Source organism: Chanos chanos, chromosome 11, assembly GCF_902362185.1.
Source record: "Chanos chanos chromosome 11, fChaCha1.1, whole genome shotgun sequence".
Classification (NCBI taxonomy): Eukaryota; Metazoa; Chordata; class Actinopteri; order Gonorynchiformes; family Chanidae; genus Chanos; species Chanos chanos.
In genome coordinates, this window is record NC_044505.1 from 10,041,954 (window position 1) to 10,065,251 (window position 23,298).

Here is a 23,298-nt window from a genome sequence, read left to right on the forward strand (position 1 = left end):
TGTTGTAAAATAATTTACACTCTGGATTTACTGACTGAAACAAGCACTTCAGATGATGTCTGGCCTTTACTCTGGAATATTAACTTTAAGCCCTTCTTTTTTTTTCTTGAAAGTAGGTCCTTAGCTTTTTTTCATGGTCAATTCTCGTGCATTTGACTGAAGGCTTAATTAAATTTGCCTCTCAGGCTCACCAATGTGTCTACTTGACTCCAATAAACAAGCAAACAGACATGAACACAAACACACACAAGGAAAAAGAGCGAGAGACTGAGAGAGAGCGAGCGAGAGAGGCAGAGAGAGAGAGAGAGCAAGGGAGAGAAAGAGAGAGAGAGAGAGAAACCTTAAGCCTAATCAATCCCTCATGTCTGCATCTATGAACATGGCCTAATTTCTCTCTTTCTCCCTCTCTCTCTCTCTTACTCTCTCTCACACACACACACACACACACACACACACACACAAACTAACTAACTACATAAAAGACACTCTCTAAATAAAATTCCTTCATCTCCCACGGTCCGTGTCCTCATGTGCCTCAGTAATGTCAGTCAAATGGAGACGGTCTTTAAATAGTCTTACAAGACTATGTAGGATAAGTACTCACATATCAGTAATGACGCATTTGCCGAGTGTGACGGCAGAGGTGCAGTATTAGGTTAGGGCTTTTCCTGTACATTTTCCCGTGTGTTCACCGTGTTATATCGTCTATTTTATTCGATTAAGGAGTGACATTGCATAACAGACAACGTAGTCAGCTGATTCTTAGGCCATGTTGGCCGTTATCATGTGCTTCATCCCATCATATACCGGTCCTTGTTAACGGTTTTAACACGATAGGACATTAGATTTTAGCTGGACTGAATTTTTCACTCGTTCTTGTCTTTCTCAAGTGTGGGGTAGTATCTGTAGTGAAGTTTCCTTAGCTACATTTAGTGATGCGTCTCTCATGCGCAGCGCACAAACAAACTATGAAACATAAATGACGATGACACCGCATTTGGGGAAAGGGAACGTTTGTTTGTTCGTGTGTGTGAGTGTGTGTGTTAGCGCTTGCACGCAGATGTGCCACATCCTTTTCCTCCTTAAAATTTGCCGTCTCTCCTCCCGGCAGTTTTCATTTGCTCTCATTAACGACAAAATGGTGCCGTATACGAAGCCGAGGAAAACAATGTTGTATATTATTACCGTAACAGCCTTCATGAGTAAATATGTTTAATGAATGACACACTCTAAAGCCCCAGGTTGTCCTTCAACTTACGAGTTACAGAGTATTCATCGCCTCTTGCAGCGGAGTTAGGTGAAAAATATAATGAACATCACAAACTTTGATGTATGCGGTATGACATGTCCGCGAGCATATTGCAAACATGTTCTCAAGAGCCAATAAGTAGTTTGGGATACAAATGGAGTCGGTTTTAATCTTAACAAACCGAGTTGTGATGATGAACCATCTTTATAACCTTTTCAAAGCTTCTTGGCTTATGCAACCACAACACTTATAATCATCGATCGACTGTTGAGAATAACAAATTACCAACGGCGTTGTACTTGCATATAAACATTTAAAAAAAAAAGATTTAGAGTCTGATGTGGAGAGATAAATGAGTTTACCTATCTCTCTCTCTCTCTCTCTCTCTCTCTCTCTCCCTCTCTCTCTCTCTCCTTTGAAATGTAGTGAAATAGACTGCTGGGCCAAGTTGTCTTTGCTGTGTATGTCAGACGGTAAGAGAGTCAAATGCACTATCTGGAGCTATGGGCTCTTATATCTAACTTGGACAGACCTTCCTATTCTGGACTCACATGTCCTCGGCTCAAAAATATCAATCTGGAGAACAAAACTCGTTGTATTTCATCATCTAAACGATGTGGTTTTGAGCACTGAAGCGCTGGCTTAAATCAACTGTGGGTTAGAGGAGGATCTTATATACGGAACTGAATTCTAATATATAACATTCATTAGTTTGGTCTCCAAACAATTACTGTTATGCCGCGTAAAAATGCATTTGTAGACTTATAATTCACATGTTTGGGGACTGAAATAACGGGTTTTCACTGAGTGCAATCAAAGATATCTGTTAGAGCAAGTTCTAATGTTGAGCGTACAGTCTCATTAGATAGTTTGATTGGTTTGTGATATGTGGGAGTGGAATCCCTAGTATTCATGTAATTGTGGATGCTCTCATTATCCCTGACTTAAATACTGCTTTGTGTTTTCAGTATAAAAGTTGTTGATCCGGAAGGTGTTCCGTGCAGGAAATAAGTGTAAAAATCAAAACATTTAAGTTGGAATCTTCCTAAACTGATCTTCTGTCAGACAGTTGTCTGGTTATTTCAGAAGGCCTGTTCTGTGGACTCGGCCTCCAGAAAAGAGCAGAGATGAGTCATGATTTTAAAACGGGATGGAAAACTCATCCAGAGAGTGTCATTTATGCAAGCGCGGCCTCTACAGTTACCGTTCCAGTCTTTACGTTTTATTATGTTGCTAAATAATGTCTCACACTACCCTCGGTTCTGTGAGGTTCTAAATGCACTGTCTCAGCCTTAAAAGCTTCTTAAAGGAAGAATCAGAACACCAGAAAGTGAAGTTTAAAGACCTGACACAGAGGCCCTTGATAACCTAAACTGAGGGAAAAACCTTGGCAGCTGGTACTGACACAGTACACTTAAACCGCGTTGGTTTGTGTCTCACCGGCTTCTCTGAAATTTCACAGCTTTGTCTTATCGATTCACTCTCTCGTTCGGCTCTTTGTACGCCAACTCACATTGGAAACGCGTAAAATCCATCCGCGGCCACGGGAATCACAGGGCCTCTGTGTACCTACTCTTATTCTTGCAAATCCTCCTCTAAACAGAGCAATTAAAACCCCATCAGTTTATCCGCCACGGAATGTCTGCGTGTGTGCGCGCGCGTGCGCGCGTGTGTTAATGTGTGTGGCGGCGGCGACGACGGATGGCAAATCTCCGTTGAAGAGACAGGGCAGACCGAAGCAATCCTCCTCATTTCACGTAATGGAACGAAAAAACAAAAGAAATTGGCAAAGAGAGTCTCTCGTCGCAAGGAACAAACAACGCCTCGCTGCCGCGGCAGCACAGAGAGCAGGGGGGCACGTAACGAGAAGAGTCAGGCCAGGCTATCACTCTCTTTATGTGGACAGCGCGTGTCGTGCGGGCCCCTCTTTTTTTCTTAGTTTGTCCGCGTATTTTCTGGTGCGATGGTGGCCTCTGGCAGCTACCTGCAGTGTGTCTGTGTTCGCTCCTGTCAGAGCGAATTCTCTCAGCCAGACTACAGTTTGAAAACACCGTGGGCCAAGCATGAAAATTCGCACCCTCTGTCAGCCCCAATTAGTAAGTTTCCCCCAGACTTTATAAAGTTGGACAACAGCAAACCGCTTACTGTTTTCAAATAGCTCTACATGGTTGAAAGCTACTAGTTTTTACCCCCTCATATAACAGTGTAGTCTTCCTCAAAACAACAACAACAACAAAAAAAAACCAAACCACACACAGATAGACAGACAGACAGATAGATAGATAGATAGATAGATAGATAGATAGATAGATAGATAGATAGATAGATAGATAGGTAGACAGATAGATGCAACAAACTGTAACATGATTAAAGGTTGTTGTATTATCAGTGTATTGATTCAGTTTCCCAATTGTGCATTGTTTCTGTTGATTGTGTTGACATAAATAAGCAATTTAAACACACACACACACACACAGAAATACAGATAAGACGGCAATTCTTCTGTCACTACAATCAAAGCTGGTTTTCGTAGAAAGTGACCGCACTCATATTTTACTACATACTCTCCAGCTCTTTACGTGTCACATGAAGTTGAACGAGTAAGAATTGCAAGCAGTCGCAGGCCCACTCCAAAAGCGTTTTAGCCGAACCACCGGGCCTACACGGTCATCAAGCGAAACATCGCCCTTCCCTCTCGAGAATCTTGTTTTCTGTGGAAGGGAGAGGGTAATTTAGCTCTCTGGACGGCAGAAGGTTCATTTAGCTCGCAACCCTCACCGTAAGATGAAATGATATATTGAGCCGGTGGTGAAGTCTAAATGTCATTACTGTGAAGTGACTAATCAAACCGAATATGACGGAGTGTGTACCGAGCAGCGGGAGAGAAATCCGATGAGATATAAAAGCCAATTTTGGTCTTTAAAGAAATTTCCGGTCTCCTCGTGCCCGGATCACGGCTCTGTGAGAGAGTGCGAAAGTGTGCAAACGACATGTTTCCAGAAGTCTTTTTCCACCCGAAACACGATTATTTTACGAAATGAAAAACTGGATTCATATTCTGTAATGTTTTATGCATGACAAACCTGAGGCAAAAGGAGCAAAAAAAAAAAAAAAAAATTATTAGAGATTTTATATTGGTTTCCTGACGGCTATTTTTGTTTATCATAGATGCATATTTATGAGTGCGACGAAGCGGAGCATATCAAAAATGGACATATTAATATACAAATGAATAATGAATAATACACAAATGAATGAATGAATAGACACTGTCTGGAATGATTACTCACACTTGATAGATAGAAAAATTGTGCATTGTTATGTTTTACTGTCAATCATATATGTCATATATATATATATGTGTGTGTGTGTGTGTGTGTATGTGTATTCATACATATATTTGTGTAGTATATGAGCCATTTGCTTTAGAACACTACTTAGACCCTTTGAACCTTTTTTTTTTTTCTTTCTTTTTTTTTTCCACGCAGCTCTCCAGTCATGTCTCAGTTGCACTACTTACATAACAGCCCCTGTGAATGAGAAAGGCTTTGATGAACGGCGTCTCAGTCGGACGAAAGCCAGACTGAATTAACATCCCCCCGGTGCCCGTCACTCTAGTCCCCATCACTGAGGCCCAGACGTGGGCAACGGGCAGGCGGCTCTGCCCCGTATCCTCCCCAACGGCTCCGGAGGACTCTGGACCATCTGTGCCCACCACATGGTACAGTAGCTCACTAAATTGAGCCTCGGTCCTCGGGAAGCGGGGGAGGGGAGAGGGAGGGGAGGGGAAAGGGAAGGTGTGGGGGGGGGGGGGGGGGGGGGGGGTAGTAGGGATTGGAATACTGTTGGCGTTATTTTCACGCCGTTGGATCACAAAAGAAAACAAAAGACCATCAACAACAAACAGCGCTGTTTAATTAGTCAACAACAACAAACAAAGATGCAATGCAACACAATAATGAAGTATGGGATTCCTATAACCTCCAGTGTATTCTCAGTAATAACAGCCTCCTCACTGTATCCGACCAGCAGTATTCTTTCCACGTTATGGAGACAACGTTAACATAGAGAGAGAGAGAAAAAAACCTGATTTGCTCTGACAGATAAAGATGTTCCACACCAGATGTAAAACTAATCATAACATTTTAAAAAGATTTAAACATAACAAAAAAGAAACGTAACATTTGAACGATCTCGTTTTTATTTGGTGTTGGGCGTGCATAAACTGTTTGACTGCTTCTTGTTCATTTTCGTTGGTTGCTCTGGAGACGGGGGGGGGGGGGTGACAGATGCTAGCAGCTGGCTCGTTTACAGGGTCTAAGAAGACGAGAGCGCGGGCATTAAGCATTCCGTTGCCACGGTCGCTCTTCTCTGATTACCCTAAAAAAAAAAAAAAAAAAAAAGGCACAGAAGTCGATTTCCATTAGCTTACAGTTGGTAATCACCAGGCATTGTGGGTAATCGAAGCTAAGGCGCATCACAGCGGTTAATGTTAATGAGGACATCGACAATAGGGTTTTCTCCTCAGGAGCTGCGTACGCGCCTCACGCCTCTGGATTCAGTGGCGGAAGCCTGGGAGTACTTTTTACAAAAACGCTCACTCATTCTGTCCCTGTCTCTGGTCAGAGATGAAGAAACCTCGCTGTTCTTCCAGTCTCACTGGCTGCGTTTTCATATCTGTGTGCTACGTGTGCTCTCAGGGCGAGCACGCTGTTTCTCTCCCAAAAGCACGATTCTATGTCAGACCTGCGGCCAAATCTGGCTCTACTTCTTATTTTTAGAATTTGAGTCATCTGCCTTCTTCTAGTGTCATTAAACGCTCTGTCCCCCCCCCCCCCCCCCCCCCCCCCCCGTCCCTGAATGGACTTGGGATTAATGAAAACCATTTCATAGCAGCGTGGCGTGATAGGGAATTCTTCTCCTGTGTTCCAATGAAGCTGAAAGGCAAGGATTCGAATGACGTCTATCATGTCAAGGGTATTAGAACAAGCTTCGGTCATTCCGATTCAATTTAATCATTAAGGCTTTTGATAGACACCCACGAGATAACTGGTCCGCTTCATTTTGAATTCCGCTGCTTCTGTCCGTGGTGCGGCTCATTCTCAATCTCCCTGTATCAACAGTGTGTTTGCTTTTGTTCAAAAACGGTCAATCTCATTAAAAACTCTATGGAAATATCTTCAGCTTCCCTTTCACGAGGACCCTGCGTTCTGTTTTATCACAGAGAGAAAACACGATAAGACGAAAACACTGTGTGTGTGTGTGTGTGTGTGTGTGTGTGTGTCTACGTGCAATTTAATGTGTCCAGTGTGTCTGGCAATGTGTCCAGTGTGTTTTCTTATCGCCGTCATGACTAAATGCAAATGCCAGTTGAAGAGGTGTTGCGGCAGTTAGCATAGCATATAAAGCGAAATGTGATGGCCTAGATGTCGGTGAAGTTTGGCAGCATTGAGTTACTGGGCAAGCAAATACTCATCAAGTTGAATTAAGTGTGCGATGCAATCATCTTCACCATATATAACTGTCCTTTTCCCTTCGAGGTTTTATTTTGCTCCGTTGGATAAAATGGTACTAAGCAAATACCACACATAATTTCCCAAACATAAACTCTAAAATGAAAGAGTTTTCCTTTGGTAAGCCATTCCATTTTAAGACCGGACAATCCTATGGTCGTGGGTTCCCTCTTGCCGTAATGCTAGCGACGAAATGTTTAGGCCAGGAGACCCTAGTGGAGACGGTTTACAGCGTGGAGATCAATGGTTGTATGTAGTCAGATGGTGGCATATTTATGTCCTTCACTGACTGTAAAGAATACAGCTTTTTCTTCCATTGGTTTATGAATGAATGTGTCTGGAGACATTTTAAAGACCTGTAGTCTAAGGCATTCACAAAAGATTACACTCCATGCAAACCAGTTTCTACGAATCACTACTCACACAACTGGTTATGTATATTTTACATTTTCAAAACGTTTAAGGATTCAGAATGCGGCTTGTTTTGCTTAAAAGCTTTGGTTGTAATCCTGTGTTGTAACGTGTTTTGATCTTCGTGTCGACTGTGGTCGTTCTGTTTCAAGATGTTCAATTTGTCGAGCGTCCCAACGGACGGGCAGTCCTTATTCCCGGCGGCGTCGGGTTCTCTTCGTTCGGCGGATTGATGAAGAGCGATGCCGCCTGTAGAGCGAGCACAAGGGAACCCTGGCTATTGATCGTGCATCAGAAAGCCGGGTCGATACAAAAGCGTTTGAGAGCGAATTAATTCTTTAATATCCTAAAATGTTTCAGTGAGAGCTAATTTAACCCTGCTGTGAATGAAGGCATTTTATATGACGGTGTGGGTGAGGTCCACAAACTGGATGTTGAACTGGTTTCTGGGAACGACTGTAGACCTGGGAAGATGCTGTGCATTTGTGTTTTTTTAATGTGTGTGTGTGTGTGTGTGTGCGTGTGTGTGTGTGTTTGTGTCTGTGTGAAAGGTGCTGGAGATTAAATGCATTGCTCGTGACAGTTTGGATCAATTTCTTTTCAGTCACTACAGGGAATGAACCGCAATTCAATTTATTAATTTTAAGTAGCTCATTATCTTCTGTGTGCGCAAACTGAATTTTTAGTTTCAAATTTCAATTTTCAATTTTCAATTTCCATTTTTCATTTTTTTTTTTTTTAATCCACACAGTGGGAAAAAAATGTGTGGTTACCTCTGAACAGAGCAGCAGTCAAAAAGTAACAAATCGACTTCAGTCTTTTATGGAGAATGCACTTATAATGCACCTATTGATGTCCATGTCTCTCTCTCCAATCTCTCTCTCTCTCTCTCCTGTTCCATATTAAACAGAAATCTCTGGAGAAAAGCCCGCAGTCGTGGGGGTGTGAGCCACAGGCTAGTGCCCGTGTTGATTTATGTTGCGTTTGATTGGCCCGAGGCGTTTTTGATGGCCGATATTACTCACCTTAGCTCAGCGGCTTCCTTATCTACCTGCCGCCTGAATGTTTGGATATGTTAATGGATCAGCCATGTGTCACAGCTCCATCAGAAATAGAGAGAGAGAGAGAGAGAGAGAGAGACTGACAGTGTGTACTGAGTGAGCATGTGTGTGTGTGTGTGCGCTTGTCTATGTTTGCATTTGTGTGTGTGTCTATGTGTGTGTGTGTGTGTGTGTGTGTGCGCATACGTGCGTGTTTGTCTATATGTTTGTGTTTGCGTGTGTGTCTGTGTGTGTGTGTGCATGTGAATGAGTGTGTTTGTGAGAGTGCGAGTGTCCGTGCGTGAATGTGTGTTTGTAATGGATATTTGTGATGGAGGATGTGTGTCCCCGGTCGCTGGGGTTCAACAGAGGGTTGAAACCTCTGGTCATTAGCCTTTCTAAAGGTGTTATGGAACCATGGATGAAAATGGGAGAGCCAGTGATATGGAGCTTTTGTGTTTGTGTGTGTGTGTGTGTGTGTGTGTGTGTGTGTGTGAACTTGGCTCTATTTGAAATTCTCCAAAAAGTTCACGTCTGAGAGCAGTTTCGACAGCTCAAATCCTCTTAGTGTCTTGAACAATAAATGTCCTAAGATATATTGCTTTTCTTCTAGAGTTTTCTTACCCTTTTGTTCCTGAGGTGAACTAACGACTCTGATCTTAAATTCACACCACCGTCATGGTGTGTCACACTAGTGAGATAGCCATCTCATCCCCAGATGGAGCACTTTATTTTACAATCAAAGTGACAAGCGCACATACTGGGGGTACACGGGCCAAAAGGATGAGTGCAGGGCATGCTGGCATGGATGTGCTCCTCTCCACAAGGGGGTTCTGGTGAAGAATCAGAGCCGTGGGTCGTAAACGAGCCAGCCCAGGGAGGAGCAGGGCAACATCGCTGATTTCAGGATGCTCTTGCTGGGAGTCTGAACCACTGTGAGTATCTCATCTGGTCCTCTAAGCTGGCTGCGGGTGGGGTTGCAACAGTCTGGTGAACTGGGAAGATATCCATACCTCGAACCAGCTTCCGCACTCGGCTGGCGCCATCTCAGCAGCGTCTGCAGGAAAACGGAAGGGATGTTTACCCCAAGCTTGTCACGGAGCTCTCCCCTCTCCATGCCCCAGACTGCTGCTTTTGTCCCAACGCTGATGGCTTTTCCAGAAGCTTGTCAGTGAGCAACCTGCTTGATGGTTGTCCACCGAAGGCTTCGTTCCTCATGTAGCTTTGGGGTCGTCAACTGGGCGCTGTGCCGATCCTCTAAAGGCGTGGCCGTCACACCACCCTGTGACAACTGGATAAGGATGGGTTCCCCCTTCAGAGTCGTCTTGGTTTCTCTTAAGCTTTCTTCCTATTAGAACAAACAGTTTTGTCTTGACTTAGTTTTACTCAGTGGGCTCTGTTCAGGTCTGGTTTTCTGTCAAGCTCCTTTTGACGATGTCTGTTGTAGAACTGAACTGAACTGAACTGAACTGAATTGAATCAAATTGAATTGAGTTGAAATGAATCGAATCAAATCGAATCATAGATTTATGAATGCATTGTAGGCCTTCTTGTGCTCTCTTTCGGTTTTTCTTTTTTTTTTTGTTGTTTTTATGCTCACGCTCACACCTGGTGACACTGACACCACGTAACCAGCTTTAATGTTTTGCCGCCTTTCTTTTCCAATTACAGGGTGAGTCGCTGTCTCTTTACTCTATGATATTAAATGAGATTTCACACTTGCCAAAACAAACCGCTCTCGGGGGACTGAGGCTGTCAAGGACAAAGTACTTACCTGTACACAGTTAGGGTATGAAAGGCAACTCACTGTAATTACCATTCAGTGTGAGAGACAGATCACTGGAATTCAGGACTGTTCAGTGATGGGAGTCTTGTCTGCGGTCTCATCTCTTGACCATTCCATTTGTGATTTTATTTTTTTTTAAATTTAGTCTTCATATTCTAGAATTTTCTTGACTTCTTCTGATCTCTGCAGATGTATTCAACCGGTCTTTTTCTTTCGGGGTCGTGCAAAAAGCGGCTTTAACATCTAGGTTTCCTTAAGGTAACGTGAAATTAGACTGTGCATTTTTCATAAGAGCTTCCTTTTTCTGGCTCTATTGATCAAGAATTTATGTCATTCTGTCCAATCCAGGCGATTAGGGAGCTGAGGTGAATGCGTTCGTTGTCTATCCTTATTCATATTCATCGCACATCAGGAACTACCCCCCCCCCTTCCGACCCCCACCCCCCATCTTCTCCTGCTTCAGTTGGTCACCTTGTAACTCACTGTTCAATCAAAGACTTCCCATATAATTCAAGTGACAAAAGGGATTTTAAATGACAAACTGCAGTACATTGAATGGACATGAAAAGAATATAATTGGATAAGATGTGACAGTCCCATTTTGCCTCAGTCTTTGTCTGAATGTAATACAAAATGTCACCGATAAAAGTCAAGTCTACAGCTTCTGATACGATCAATGGTCAATCCTGAAAAAAAAAAAAGTCAGGAACAAAGGGATTGTTTTTTTTTTTTTTCTCAAAGGTCTATACTGCCCCTATGTGGTCAAAATGGGTATTGCTTCTGCCCCTTGGCATTTTAATGGTCATATTTGTTTTGGCTTGTGCTAGTAAAGAAGAGGCATGCCAAAAGAAATGGTCAGTTTCCTTTCTCAGAATATGCTTACAGATGAAATAATACTGGATCAGCAATTTACATTTTATGATGATGTCCATGCTCCTATTGGCTGCTGCAACAGTGAGAGTTATAACAGAGTACAGTTATTCTATTACATCATATCTCACAGGTCACTCAGTTTTAGACCTGGAGGTCCAAAGTTCTGCTGGATTTCATATCAGCCAGAGACTTTGGTCTCTGATTGGCTGCAGAGCGCACACACCTGCTCATAAAAAGTCAACAAAAATGAGCTACTAATTATAAGGTGAAGGCAGAAAAGAAAGAAAGAAAGAGAGAAAGAAGGAAAGAAAGAAAGCCTCCAGACTACCAGGAGCAGATCAGACGAATCCCTCTGCAAGTATTTGAGGTGTTTCAGCACTAATACCATGTTCAAAAGACCCATGAAATATTCCAGATTATTTGTGCATTTCATTCATCTTGTCTTAACCGCTTGTCTTAACCCATAAAAAAAAACACTCCTAGACAGACAGATTTTTTTTTTTTTTTTTTTTTTGGTATCAACTCCCACTTCATGCGACGTGTTAAATGCATCTGCTGTTATCAGTATCATCCGATCTGAACAGAAATATGATTTCTGTCCGCTGAGAGGAAGGTGATGAAAAGTGCACAGGCAGACCGCTGCTGACAAAACTGTGTTGTCTAGACTTGTTCCTCCTCTGTCCTCTACTTAAGGGTGTTAGTATAGTGCAGAGATAAGACAGGGGAGATAGGAATCTTTCCTGAGTGTGGCTTTGGGGGTTTTTTTGGGGTTTTTTTTTTTTTTTTGGATCTCTTAAGTGTGTCCGCCTCCATTTGTCAGCGGAGGTAACTCAGTAGAAATTCTTGTCACATTGCCTTAGGACATTCCTGGGCGATGTTGTCCGTCTTTTTCTAAAGACGTGAAAGAAACCAACAGTAGTGGTGGTATGAGAAAACCACGGATATGTTTTAATTAAAGATTGTGGTCTCTGACCTGAGATAAGGAGATAAAAAAAGGTAGGAGAGGTCTCACACACACACACACACACACACACACATATACACACTCACACACATGCATGCACTCAAGCACTGTAAGCCCATGGGGATTTCTGTCCAGTACTATGTTTATCATATATTCAACTCCTGCCATATTACAGTCAACGTCTGTGGGACAGGTTCTTACATGTCTCTTTTAAGTCTCAAATGTGTCTCAGAGCACGTGGGAGACATTCTACAGAATTACTGAACAAACTTCACAGCGAGATACACATTAAAGAGTCATATGATTTGATCAGCCAATCACGTTTCAGGAAAACAGTAAACAGTAATCAAATCAAGAAAAACACTGAGTTAATTATTAACAAGTACACAAGTGTCTTTATTTACGCAAGCAAGTTTGTTCCTACAGTTCAAAAAAAAAAAAAAAAAAAAAAAAAAAGAAAGGAAAAAAAAGAAAAAGAAAGAGAAAAAAAAAGAAAGAAAAAGCCACTGTCAAGCTGTTGGCACATTTATGTACAAAACCAATGAATTTTACAGCCTGCTACTTAGCATTCTTAGTGAAAGTATAAAAGACTAATACAAGAAAGAAGCCAAAAGCATTGTCAGGTTAATATCGAACAGACGCGACATCGTAACAAATGTTTGTTTGTTTTTTTTGTTTTTTTCAGATTATGACATGGTTTGAAGAAAAAAAAAAAAAAGATCATTACAAACTATAGAAGGACGAAAAACTCGAAATACTACAACCTTCCTAGATATTTTAGCTTAATACTGTTAAGCGTAGCAATTGTAATACTGCACATTAAGAAAACTGCTGAGTCAGCAAGACAGTTAAAAGTGTTAGAATGAAAACCAAAGGAGAGAGAGGAAGAGTACTTTTTTTTTCAGTTTAAAAACTATTACCATTAAATGCATAACCATGCCACAAATAACTACTATATTCACGGTCTTTTACCTAATACAAGGCGATTTTTTTTTTCTGTTTATAAATTGAAGCTGCATGACTAGGAAGATTATGGAGAATCAGCTTATAGAGAATCCAAATGCACTTACACCAAGAAGGAGCTCACAATGGCATATAAGTGCACAAAAACTAGCTTTTTTTTTTTTTTCTCTTTTTTTTTTTTTCCTTTTTCGTTTGTTTGTTTTGAAACACTGACAAAACCACTATTGTCAGGCATAAAAAAAAAAAAAAATAATAATAATAAAATACACAGTACTGCAGACATGAAGCAGTTGAAGTAGGCAAGACAGAGCCAAAACATTGAGTTTGGTCCCAGTTTGAGAGGATATATCTTAACACACGTTTGTTTGGTTTTTTTTTTTTACTCTTTTTCTTTCTTTCTTTCCTTTTTTTTTTGTCTCAGTTGACATTTGATGTCCGTAAGCAAACTGGAGTGTTAACTCTTTCTACGTTATAATTAAAATGTTTGATTTTGTGTCATAACGGTGCGGTCTGAGTTTATCGTTTAAATCATCTTGCCGTCCGAATTTTGCTCCATGTTTTTTTTTTTATTTCCTAAGCTGATATCTCTGATATGGACAATGGTGTCGAGAACATCACCGGAACGTAAACCACTGAGATTTGAGTTTTGAAGCTCAGAAGGCATGACCTGAAATTCAAAGTGTTAGACGTCTATGCTTATATTTATATAGATATATATACAGTACTGAGGAGTGACCAAAAAGAAAAGAACAAAAAAAAAAACCCTTTAATTTTTTAAAACTTCTCGCTTTTAAAAAGTTAAAGCTAAAAACTAAAGAAGTAAAATACCTGAAATGTTATTTGCATGTGAGTCTATGGCTTGTGATGGATGAGTGAAATAAAAAAAAAAAAAAAGAAAAAAAAAAAAAAAAGAAAAAAGCACGACAGAGTCTCTCCAAGGCAAATTCTAGAAGGCCAGCCTATCAAAAAAGGGGTGTTCGGATCGCGCCGCCGTTCCCATCGATTACGGTTCCCCTGTTGTCATCGTCCTCGTTTTTTTTCGGCCGATGATTTGTCGCTCGGGCCTTGGGCTTTGCTCACAGCTGAACAAACACTGTTATCAACACAGCATCACTGCCTACCTGCACTTCAATTAAGAGAGAACACAGCCAGCGTACAGCTCTGACAGCTAGGCCGACCCACGGTAAAGCAGTGAAAGCCACTTAAAGGTACTTTTCATTGTTATTATTATTATTATTATTATTATTATTATTATTATTTTAAATCCTTGGCTCTCTCAACCCATAGAGAATTTGCTGGAAAAGAATCTGAACACCTTTTTTTTTTTTTCTTTTTTTTTTTGACTGTTGGCTGTTCAGTTTGGAAGCTAATACGGTTAACGTGTGAATGGTACACGTTTGGTCACATTTTGGTATAAAAAGTAATAAAAAAAAAGCAGAACTATGCAATTGTTTTTTTCTTCATGACTGGAGCCCCATTGGAGTGACTTTTAGGAAACGTAAAAGTCGGTCTGATAAAAACTGTGAAAAGTGTGATATAACCCCTTTGGCCAGGCCCAAACCCCTCTATAGCAAAGATAAATAAGATGAACGTATACATAAACAACATGTAAGATAATGTATTAAAAAGACATCGAGTCACTCACTTTGTGTGCTATTAGAGTGTGTGCTGTCTCTGAAAAAGTGTAGATCCTAATGCAATTGAAGAGGGAGGTAGAGGAAAGGAAGAAGAAAAAAACAGACAGAAAAAAAAAGTTGAAAAAAAGAAAAAGCAGCAGAGAGGGAGAGAGAGAAACAAAAAACAAAAAAACAAACAAACAAAAAAAAAAAAACCTCAGAAAATTTCAATTCCAAACAGAAAAAACAAAACAAAACAAAACGGGTAGTCAGAGACGTTGTCGTGGAGACGCATAGAGCTCCCCTGGTCCAACATTCTGTGTCACACCCATACAAAAAGTGTTTCGAATGTCTCCCCAACCCCCCCCACCCCCACCCCATTTCCAAACCAACCCCTAACCCTGCACGCCCCCCCCCCTCCCCCCACTAACTTTAAAATCAGAGACTGTAGCATGTGTGTGTGGGAGAACGACAAAGTGTGTGCTTGGGGGTGGGTGTGTGTGTGAGTGAGTGTGTGTACATGCTGACAGGGGAAAAAGGGAGAACACGCGTGCTCTTTATGTGTAGGCGTTCAGACGCTCTTTAGAGCGAGTAGAGTGGATGTCATGGAGCTCCTGTTCCTCCTTCGATTTGATGTCTTCGTATTTCTGCATCCGGCACGCGTCCTTCACGTAAGCCCAGTTAGCCGACAGCACCATTAAGTAATGCACCTGGGGGAGGGAGTGGGAACACAGTGTTTAAAGGGAGGGGTTAGTTTTAGTGGACAACCTATAAAGGGAATATTGTTAATTGGATGAATACGTCGGCGACGGCAACCACAACGAAAAATTATATTAAGTCATGACAACCAAACATTAAAACACACATCAGAACGGGGTGGGACAAGTCATTTGTTCAGTTGGTTACTGTAATTCCCTGACATAAATTGGATTAAGATTATTTTGTCAATGCAACTGCAAGTGAGGGACAGCGTGGAGGGCCAATCAAACGCTTAGCAACAAGGACTGGGGAGGAGTCTTATGTCAGTTTTAGTGATGTCACAAAGCATGTCTCCTGAAACAACTGGTCGTCACCCACGGTGACCTGGGTGTTCCATAGAATCTGGGTCGAATCTGGGCAGGGAGCACTTCAGAAGCGTGTACAGTACTTCCCCAGGTTTGGAGACGTCAGAGTGGTATAGTTACGAACAAGGACAGAGACAGCCGCAACCTGTCCATCAGCCCACAAGACACAGACAAAAGAGGACTTGGGTTATACCTTGTAATCAATGGCCACTGAGCTAAAACTGTCACTGAGCTAAATGACTCAGACGTCTTTCTGTTTTAATTTATTTATGCACAAATGCAGAGAAGAGTTGTTTTTTCTCACATAGCTTTTTATTATCCTACCTACATTTATTTTGTGTTCATATTTTCCCATCAGGAACGCAAAAAAATCCTGCATGTTATTAATAATTTTTGGGTGAATTATCCCATCAAAATCTACTTATTCGTCATCAAATAAATACATGGAAGCTGGATTATTTTATAAATCCCTGGTTTCAGAACATTAAAATAGTTAAGATTAGATTGGATGACTTCATTGTTATACTTGTAATACTTTTAAAAGCCACTGAGTGGCAGCATTGCTCAAAAGTACCCTTGTTGCAGAGGTGCAGAAGTATTCTTGATAATGTATGATGTAATTAAATAATTAAAACTACAATAGAGCAAAACATGTTTTGAAAAATCATTCTATATAATATATATTTATATCATTATAAATTATATTATTATATATTAATATATAACACTATGCAGATATTTTCCTAAAACTGACCTCAAAGAAATAAACACATACAAAGAAATAAACACTTTTATAGCATGCTGTCTTTTGTAAAGGCATTTTCCTGACCTTGTCTTCAAAAGAAACCTTTCACAATAAAAAAGAATACAGATATGACCATAAATTTGAAATGAGATGTTTTGTTCCAGTCGCGACCATTGCTCTCTCTCTTTTTTCACACCCATCTGTTCTAGCTTGGGTGATATGTTGCCAGCAGGAGCATTAAATGACCGTGGCCAGCAGATGGCGGTAGAGTTCACATGCCATCGATAAGACGCCATTGAAGAGCAATGACCACTCCCATCACAGTATGAAAAAAAAAAGACTTAACAATACTCTTTATCCTTCCTACTTTCTCTTTTACATGTAAAGTGCTTGGCCTTTGGCTGAAAGGCTAACCACATACTAGTATCATCCATTATAACTTGACCCACTGAGTGCTTCAAGGCGTACGTATAAATTTGTTATAAGCATTCTTAGCATTCTCACAGGCCCAGCAGAACTGCTGTGTTATACCTAATATGTCCCCATAGCTCAACATATGGAAAAATCGTTTTTTGTTGAAATCGCTTTGGTTGAAATGACCTCCTGATAGAGACGTTGTTCTGAGTCACAGTGTGTCGAATGTTTTTTAGACCACTGCCCAGGAGATGGTTCTTCACAATCACTTAGAGTAGTATTCTCAAACAAGCTCCAGTGCTCTGCCCCTGTTTCCATGGCAACTGCTCGCCCTTGCATTTTCAACGCCGAACATTCCTCACCATCTCTCTCACTCTCTCTCTCTTTCTTTCTTTTTTTTTTTCTTTTTTTTTTTTTGCTCTTTCATTTGTTAAGAAGGAGCTCTTGCGTGGACACGCCTTGCTTAGCAAGTGCTTCTGAGTTGAAGTTTCTGATGAGAACATAAGTTTTACATCATTATCATGCGTTTCATGTAAATCTTTAATTCACCTCTACCTTCACCGTGAATGCCAATTACATTTCAAACACACTTTTTCTTCTGAAGGTGTCGTTATGAAGCCATAGTGTCTTTCTTTAAGGGAAGCACTGATGTAAAATCATGCAAACAACTCTTCCAAAATAATTAATACAAAGAAAAAATAATGAGTGAAGACACTGAGAAGTCCCCGACAGTGCTGCTGCACTGGCTATGACCTCAATCGGGTGTTAATACTATAGCTTTAGCAAGTGAAACCCTTCTAGCCCCTTTGCTCAACATCCAGCTTATCTATATGTGGACAGCAGACACTGACTCAACAGTGGTCTGATCTTATCACCAATGATAATTGGTAAGGGTCATCTAGAACAATGCACAGGAGTCAGAGAACGAAAAACAAGGAGAGAGAGAGAGAGAGAGAGAGAGAGGAGAAGGGGAGAGAGCGAGAGAGAGAGAGAGAGAGAGAGGAGAAGGGGAGAGAGCGAGAGAGAGAGAGAGAGAGAGGAGAAGGGGAGAGAGCGAGAGAGAGAGAGAGAGAGAGAGAGAGCGAGAGAGAGAGAGCGAGAGAGAGAGAGAGAGAGAGATAACTCACCATGGCGATAACGGCAGCTCCAGCCCCCGCAAGCGCGCAGACGAATAAATGGAATGTCAGGTCCAGCTAGAGGAGAACAAGACAAAAAGGTAGTTTCAAATGAGCTCGCCTCGCCCGTAGCATGATTAACGACAAGAGCTCTCACTTTCTGTGCGACTTTTTCATCTAACCACAACAGTCAAAGTGTGAACTACAAGACTCCTAATTAAAACAAGAGGAATGTAATAAATAAGCTAAATTAGCCATAGCCAATACAATAACGATCAAACATTGTTTCGGGGGGTTCCGCAATTCAGTTGGTGACGGTCCACAAAGCAGAGCTACATGACGGGCCAGCACCAGCTAGGCTACCTCAGCAAATGCATACCCTCCAAAGGCTAATACTGACGTAATTAAATAGTCTTGGCAGGAAGCCACCGGTCAGGCAGACGTCGTAAAAGATGGCTCTGATGATGGAATTCCTCACCGCTGGTGATTTACTACAAAAAGGCGAAACCAGGGCGTAGCGCACCCCTCCAAGGAAAGTCCGGGGTGACAACTCACACCCATAGTTAATAAATAATGTTTCCCCCCTTCCAACATGCTCAAATAAGTCTTTCTGCCAGGACAGGCTGAGTTCAGATGACGGCCATCACTCATCGTGGAAACGGTTCTCTTTTCCACTAACCTCGTTAGACTCGCACATCTTAAAGAACTTCTCCGCGCCCGTGCACAGTTTCTTCTCCTCCCCGATGGTCGCTATCCCTGCAGTTGGGGTCACAGAGGGAGAGAAAGCGTATTTTAGCCGTGATTGTCACGCTGTCTGAAGGCATAGTATGGTGGATTTTAAGAGTGGTACGGCAATAAACTCTTTTTAACAAGAATTCTTGCCACACTGGGCTTTGCAGCCCTTAAGAGTGACACTAAGATATTACACTGTCATATAGGGGACAGTTGAGACACTGACCGATGGTATTTAGCCATTGTCTAACGGCATTCAGCTACTGCTCGACGGTGTTTCTCCACTGATGGTGTTTAGCCTCTTTTTGCTGGTATTTATCTATTGGTTGATGGGTTTAAACTACTGTTTGAGTGTGCTTAGTCCCTTTTTGGCAGTGTTTAGCTACCATTTGACTGTGTGTAGTCACTATTTGGCAGTATTTAGCTACCATTTGACTGTGTGTAGTCACTATTTGTCAGTATTTAGCTACCATTTGAGTAGTCACTATTTGGCAGTGTTTAGCCACTGTTTGGCTGTGTGTAGTCACTATTTGGCAGTGTTTAGCCACTGTTTGACTGTACTTAGCCATTGTTTGATAACACTAACCCTGATGTTGTGCTGTCTAATCTTTACACACTCACCAAACTGGCGAAGATCCAGGCACAGGTTCAGGTTTTCCACCACAGTGGTGTTCTGACAGATGGTCCAGATGTTGAAGTACATGAAGACCGGCAGGGAGGTAAAAGCCGTCACCCCAAGCCAAGCCAGCATGAAGATGTAGGTCAGCATGATGAACTGAGTGAGAGTGAACGAGTGATAAGCCATTAGAAAAAAAAAAAAGGATGACTTTTTTTTTGTCATTCATTATAGAGAGCCACTGCCACTTTAGCCATTAAGGTTCTCAGTCCATTAACAGTAGGAGTCAGGCCAAACAGGTTAATGATTCAGTTATGGCCCTACTAAAGACTTCCTCAAAGCTTGTCTATTACTTTAGTCAAAAGGCAGATTAAAACAAAATGAAACGCCCAAGGAACGTTATGTGCACTTCCTTCCCTTTGACCAAACTATTTTCTGAAATGGTAACCATTTAGTTTGATTAGCAGAGAGTATGTACGTTTGACTCATGATCTTTCAAGTGTGTTAAAGAATTCTTCATCATGAACAACAGGTTTGAAATGAAACTGTTGTGACTACGTTCTTCATGAACTTTTCTAGGATGTTTGTGACAAACTTGACCATTTTTTTTTATTAAGAATGACACTTCATATCTTCCTGAAATAAGAAAATTGAACATTTGAAGTAAATGTAAAGAATTTGATGTGTTAGTAAAAACACACATTACAAAGAAAGCTGTTAGGGTCACGTTTTACCTGCTGGCTGTGAAAAATGGCTGAGGTGCAAAGAGCTTATGTATTCATGCCAAAAAGTCTGAGAGGATTTCTACTTACACACACACACACACACACACACACACACACACACACACACACACACCTTATCCCTGCCTTGTATTCCACACAGAACAAAAACTCATCCAAAACAGAAACAGACACACGCACAAACACACACAAGCACACACACCTTATCACTGCCTTGAAATCCACAAAGACAAAGACACATCCAAAACAGAAACATACATACACACACACACACACAGACACACACACACACACACTCACACATACAAACGTCAACAGTAGAGACAAGCCAGTCAAAACTTCCCTTCACACCCCGGAATCATTAAAGCTGTCACCCCGAATCCCATCAGCCTCCCTTACCCAGGCACTGACACAGCGTCCGCAGGTGGTGATCTTGAAGTCTCCGTACAGATCCCGAATGGCCCCGGTGGTGAAGAAGCCCTCCACCATCAGCAAAATGCCATAGACGAAGAAAGCAGCCGCCACGCCGTAGATCACATACTTAAAGATGTCAATCCTATGGAAGAAACATAAAGAACATGTTTGATCTAAAACCATTCTCTTTGACAGATGAGCATCTCTCATCAGTAAACAATACAAAAACACTGGATAGCTATAAGTACACTAAGTAGTTTACATCTACGCGATCGTTTCAGGCTATTGGCATATCTTCTCTTTTCCCTGAATAGCATACAATCCCTTCATTTTCAATGCTTGTGTTACTGGAAATTTACATGCCGAATAGATAGAGTTCCTTTCAAGCCATTTTCACTCCACAGTGAAGAGACTCATTGCTTCCCTTTTATTGCTAAAGCATATATACAAACCTCTACAAACATAAACACTCATCAAAATCTACTTGAAGGTGATTGATCTCAATATTGTAGCGTATTTTCGGGGGTTTTTGTTTGTGTGTGTGTGAGTGTGTCTCTTTGTCTTGACTTTTCTAAAACGATTGGTAATTGAGAAAGAAGGACACAAGTGATAGATAAAAAAACACACAGGTTAAGGTCTGAGTTTGGCACCACCGTGTTCTCTCTCTCTTTCTCTCTCTCTCCGTCTCTCTGTGTTGATAGGCGGAGTTCCGTTGAGCAGGTGTACCCTGGACTACCCAGGGCGATTTCAGAGAGCTTAATTCCCACAACAGGACTGCTGCCAATGAGTCACACACCGGCTCGGAAAATCAATCTCCGGGCAGAGTTTGCATGTGTGTGAGTGTGCTTGGATGTGTGTGTGTGTGTGTGTGTGTGTGTGTCTGCATGTGTTCAGGCTACGTCAGGGAAAAATGTTCTAACCTACATATTCATGGGCTGCACCTGTACCAGGAATCCCTCCAAACCACTCAATCAGAAATAATCTCCATGACCATGAATACAAATATGAATGCGAACCACGCAGCTGTACATTACAAACACCGTTGACCATTTGCTGAAAATGCTGCGGAACAAATGAAAGTCGTTTCTGTTTGGACTTGGCTAATTGAACACAAGAAATTTTTACAAGTCTTGTTTATGCATGCATGACTGCAGAAGCCTGCACTGGTCCCAAATGAAGACATGCAAAAGTGTGGCCAAGCCAAGGTAATTACCTCGGCGGTGAATTATTTATTACAACACGTCAAGAGTAAGTAGTACTCTTGGCTTGAGGAACATCTGCATTGGAGCGAATAGCTGGAGCATCAAAGTTAACGCTAGGAGTGATGTTTCTCTCAAGCTGGGGCCTCATGAAGGGGAACAAAATACTCATTTGTTTTCGATCGGCGTCATGTGAGACCTCATGCTTAACCTGGCTTCCCTTTATAGAGACGGTACTACTTCAAAAATCTGAAAATAGGACGCTCCGGCGATACGTTTTTACCCTCGAGACATTATAAAACTGCTGGTTGAACGCAAGTGGGTTCCGCTGGTCACGGGGGGGGGGTGTTCTTATTGAATTGCACTGTTTACAAGTCACATACAAATCAATGCAAGTCATAATGGGTGAGTTTTTTCTGTGTGAAACTATTTTCTGCTGCATGAGGAATACACTGATAACATTCCATTAAATTTAAGGGTTTATCTGAGCCAAGAGACCATGTTTAGGGTCAATTCAATTTCCTCAGGGTACGTCTGGCTGAACCAAAGTTCATTTCCTCAAATTGCCAACGATAAGCCATCGGTATTCTTCAGGGTCACAACTTGACTGCAAAATTGGATCCCGGCTCCGTACCACGCCCATGTTGAACTGGGCTACGGAGGCTCGGGGAACTCAATGGCGACATCCCTGAATGGTACTCACATCCCTGGACATCCCTGAATGGTACTCACATCCTTGAATGGTACTCACATCCCTGAATGGTACTCACATCCCTAGACATCCCTGAATGGTACTCACATCCTTGAATGGTACTCACATCCCTGAATGGTACTCACATCCCTAGACATCCCTGAATGGTACTCACATCCTTGAATGGTACTCACATGCCTGGACATCCCTGAATGGTACTCACATCCCTGGACATCCCCGAATGGTACTCACATGGTAAAGACGTCCAGTGCATCCACAGGTGACCGCACCATCTCAAAGTAGTTCTGCAGGATGGTGCTGGTGCCAGAGAGCGCCTCATGCCCGCAGCCGCAGAAGAGAGCCACGCCTGCGTACAGGAGGATGGTGGCAAAGAGGGAGGCATACGGGATACCACCCAAACATTTGATGCAGCACTCAAAGCACCCTAAAGAGGAGAGAGAGAGAGAGAGAGAGAGAGAGAGAGAAAGATTGTAAGACAGATTATTGAATTGGGGATTTTTTTTTTCATTGCTTCTCGTATTGGAGTCAGTTCAGTTTTTATTTACTCAACTTGTAAAATCATTGGAAATGTAAATGGTTTATGGTGAATCGCTGATTACATTCCAAGTATATTTCACCATTCACAAATCGGATTTAGACTAAATTTCTACAGTAAACCGGGTTTATCAAAAAATTGGCGTGGTGTCTCGTGGACTATATGAAAAAAAACAAAAAAAAAGGAAACTGGTCACAGACATGCCAGGAACACATATACAGTCTGCTTTGAAAGGCAGCGTAAAATCTTCAAAGAACACAATTCAGTCTCCGAGGCAAGGTCTGTGAGCAGAAGCAGTCACGTATTCCATTTTCTGTGCAGGGGTAGAACTAACTACATTTCTCTCACTGATCCATCCACCACTCAACACCACCCCCCCCCCCTCCCGACCTCCACCCCTCCGGTCCTGTCGGGAGGCAGGAAGTCGACTGTCACCATGGCCCAATCATAATCGCTCGCTTGACAGATTTATGGCTGTAATACTCCACCAGTGCAAACAGTATTGATCTTAAATTGCGAGCTGCAAATGGCAGCGCCCGTGTCACCGCGGCTACAGCTCGGTCAAGATTTATAGACCGTCGTCAGCGTAGTCGC

General features: G+C 41.9%; 1 protein-coding gene across 1 annotated transcript; it reads right to left on the minus strand.

The window, feature by feature from the left end:
* Positions 1–14,972: 14,972 nt before the first annotated feature.
* Positions 14,973–22,571, minus strand: gpm6ab (glycoprotein M6Ab). The gene is given in 7 exon segments (XM_030788009.1): positions 14,973–15,125; positions 17,766–17,831; positions 18,433–18,509; positions 19,107–19,260; positions 20,244–20,400; positions 22,401–22,528; positions 22,530–22,571. Coding segments are annotated over 7 exon segments (777 nt in total).
* Positions 22,572–23,298: the final 727 nt, after the last annotated feature.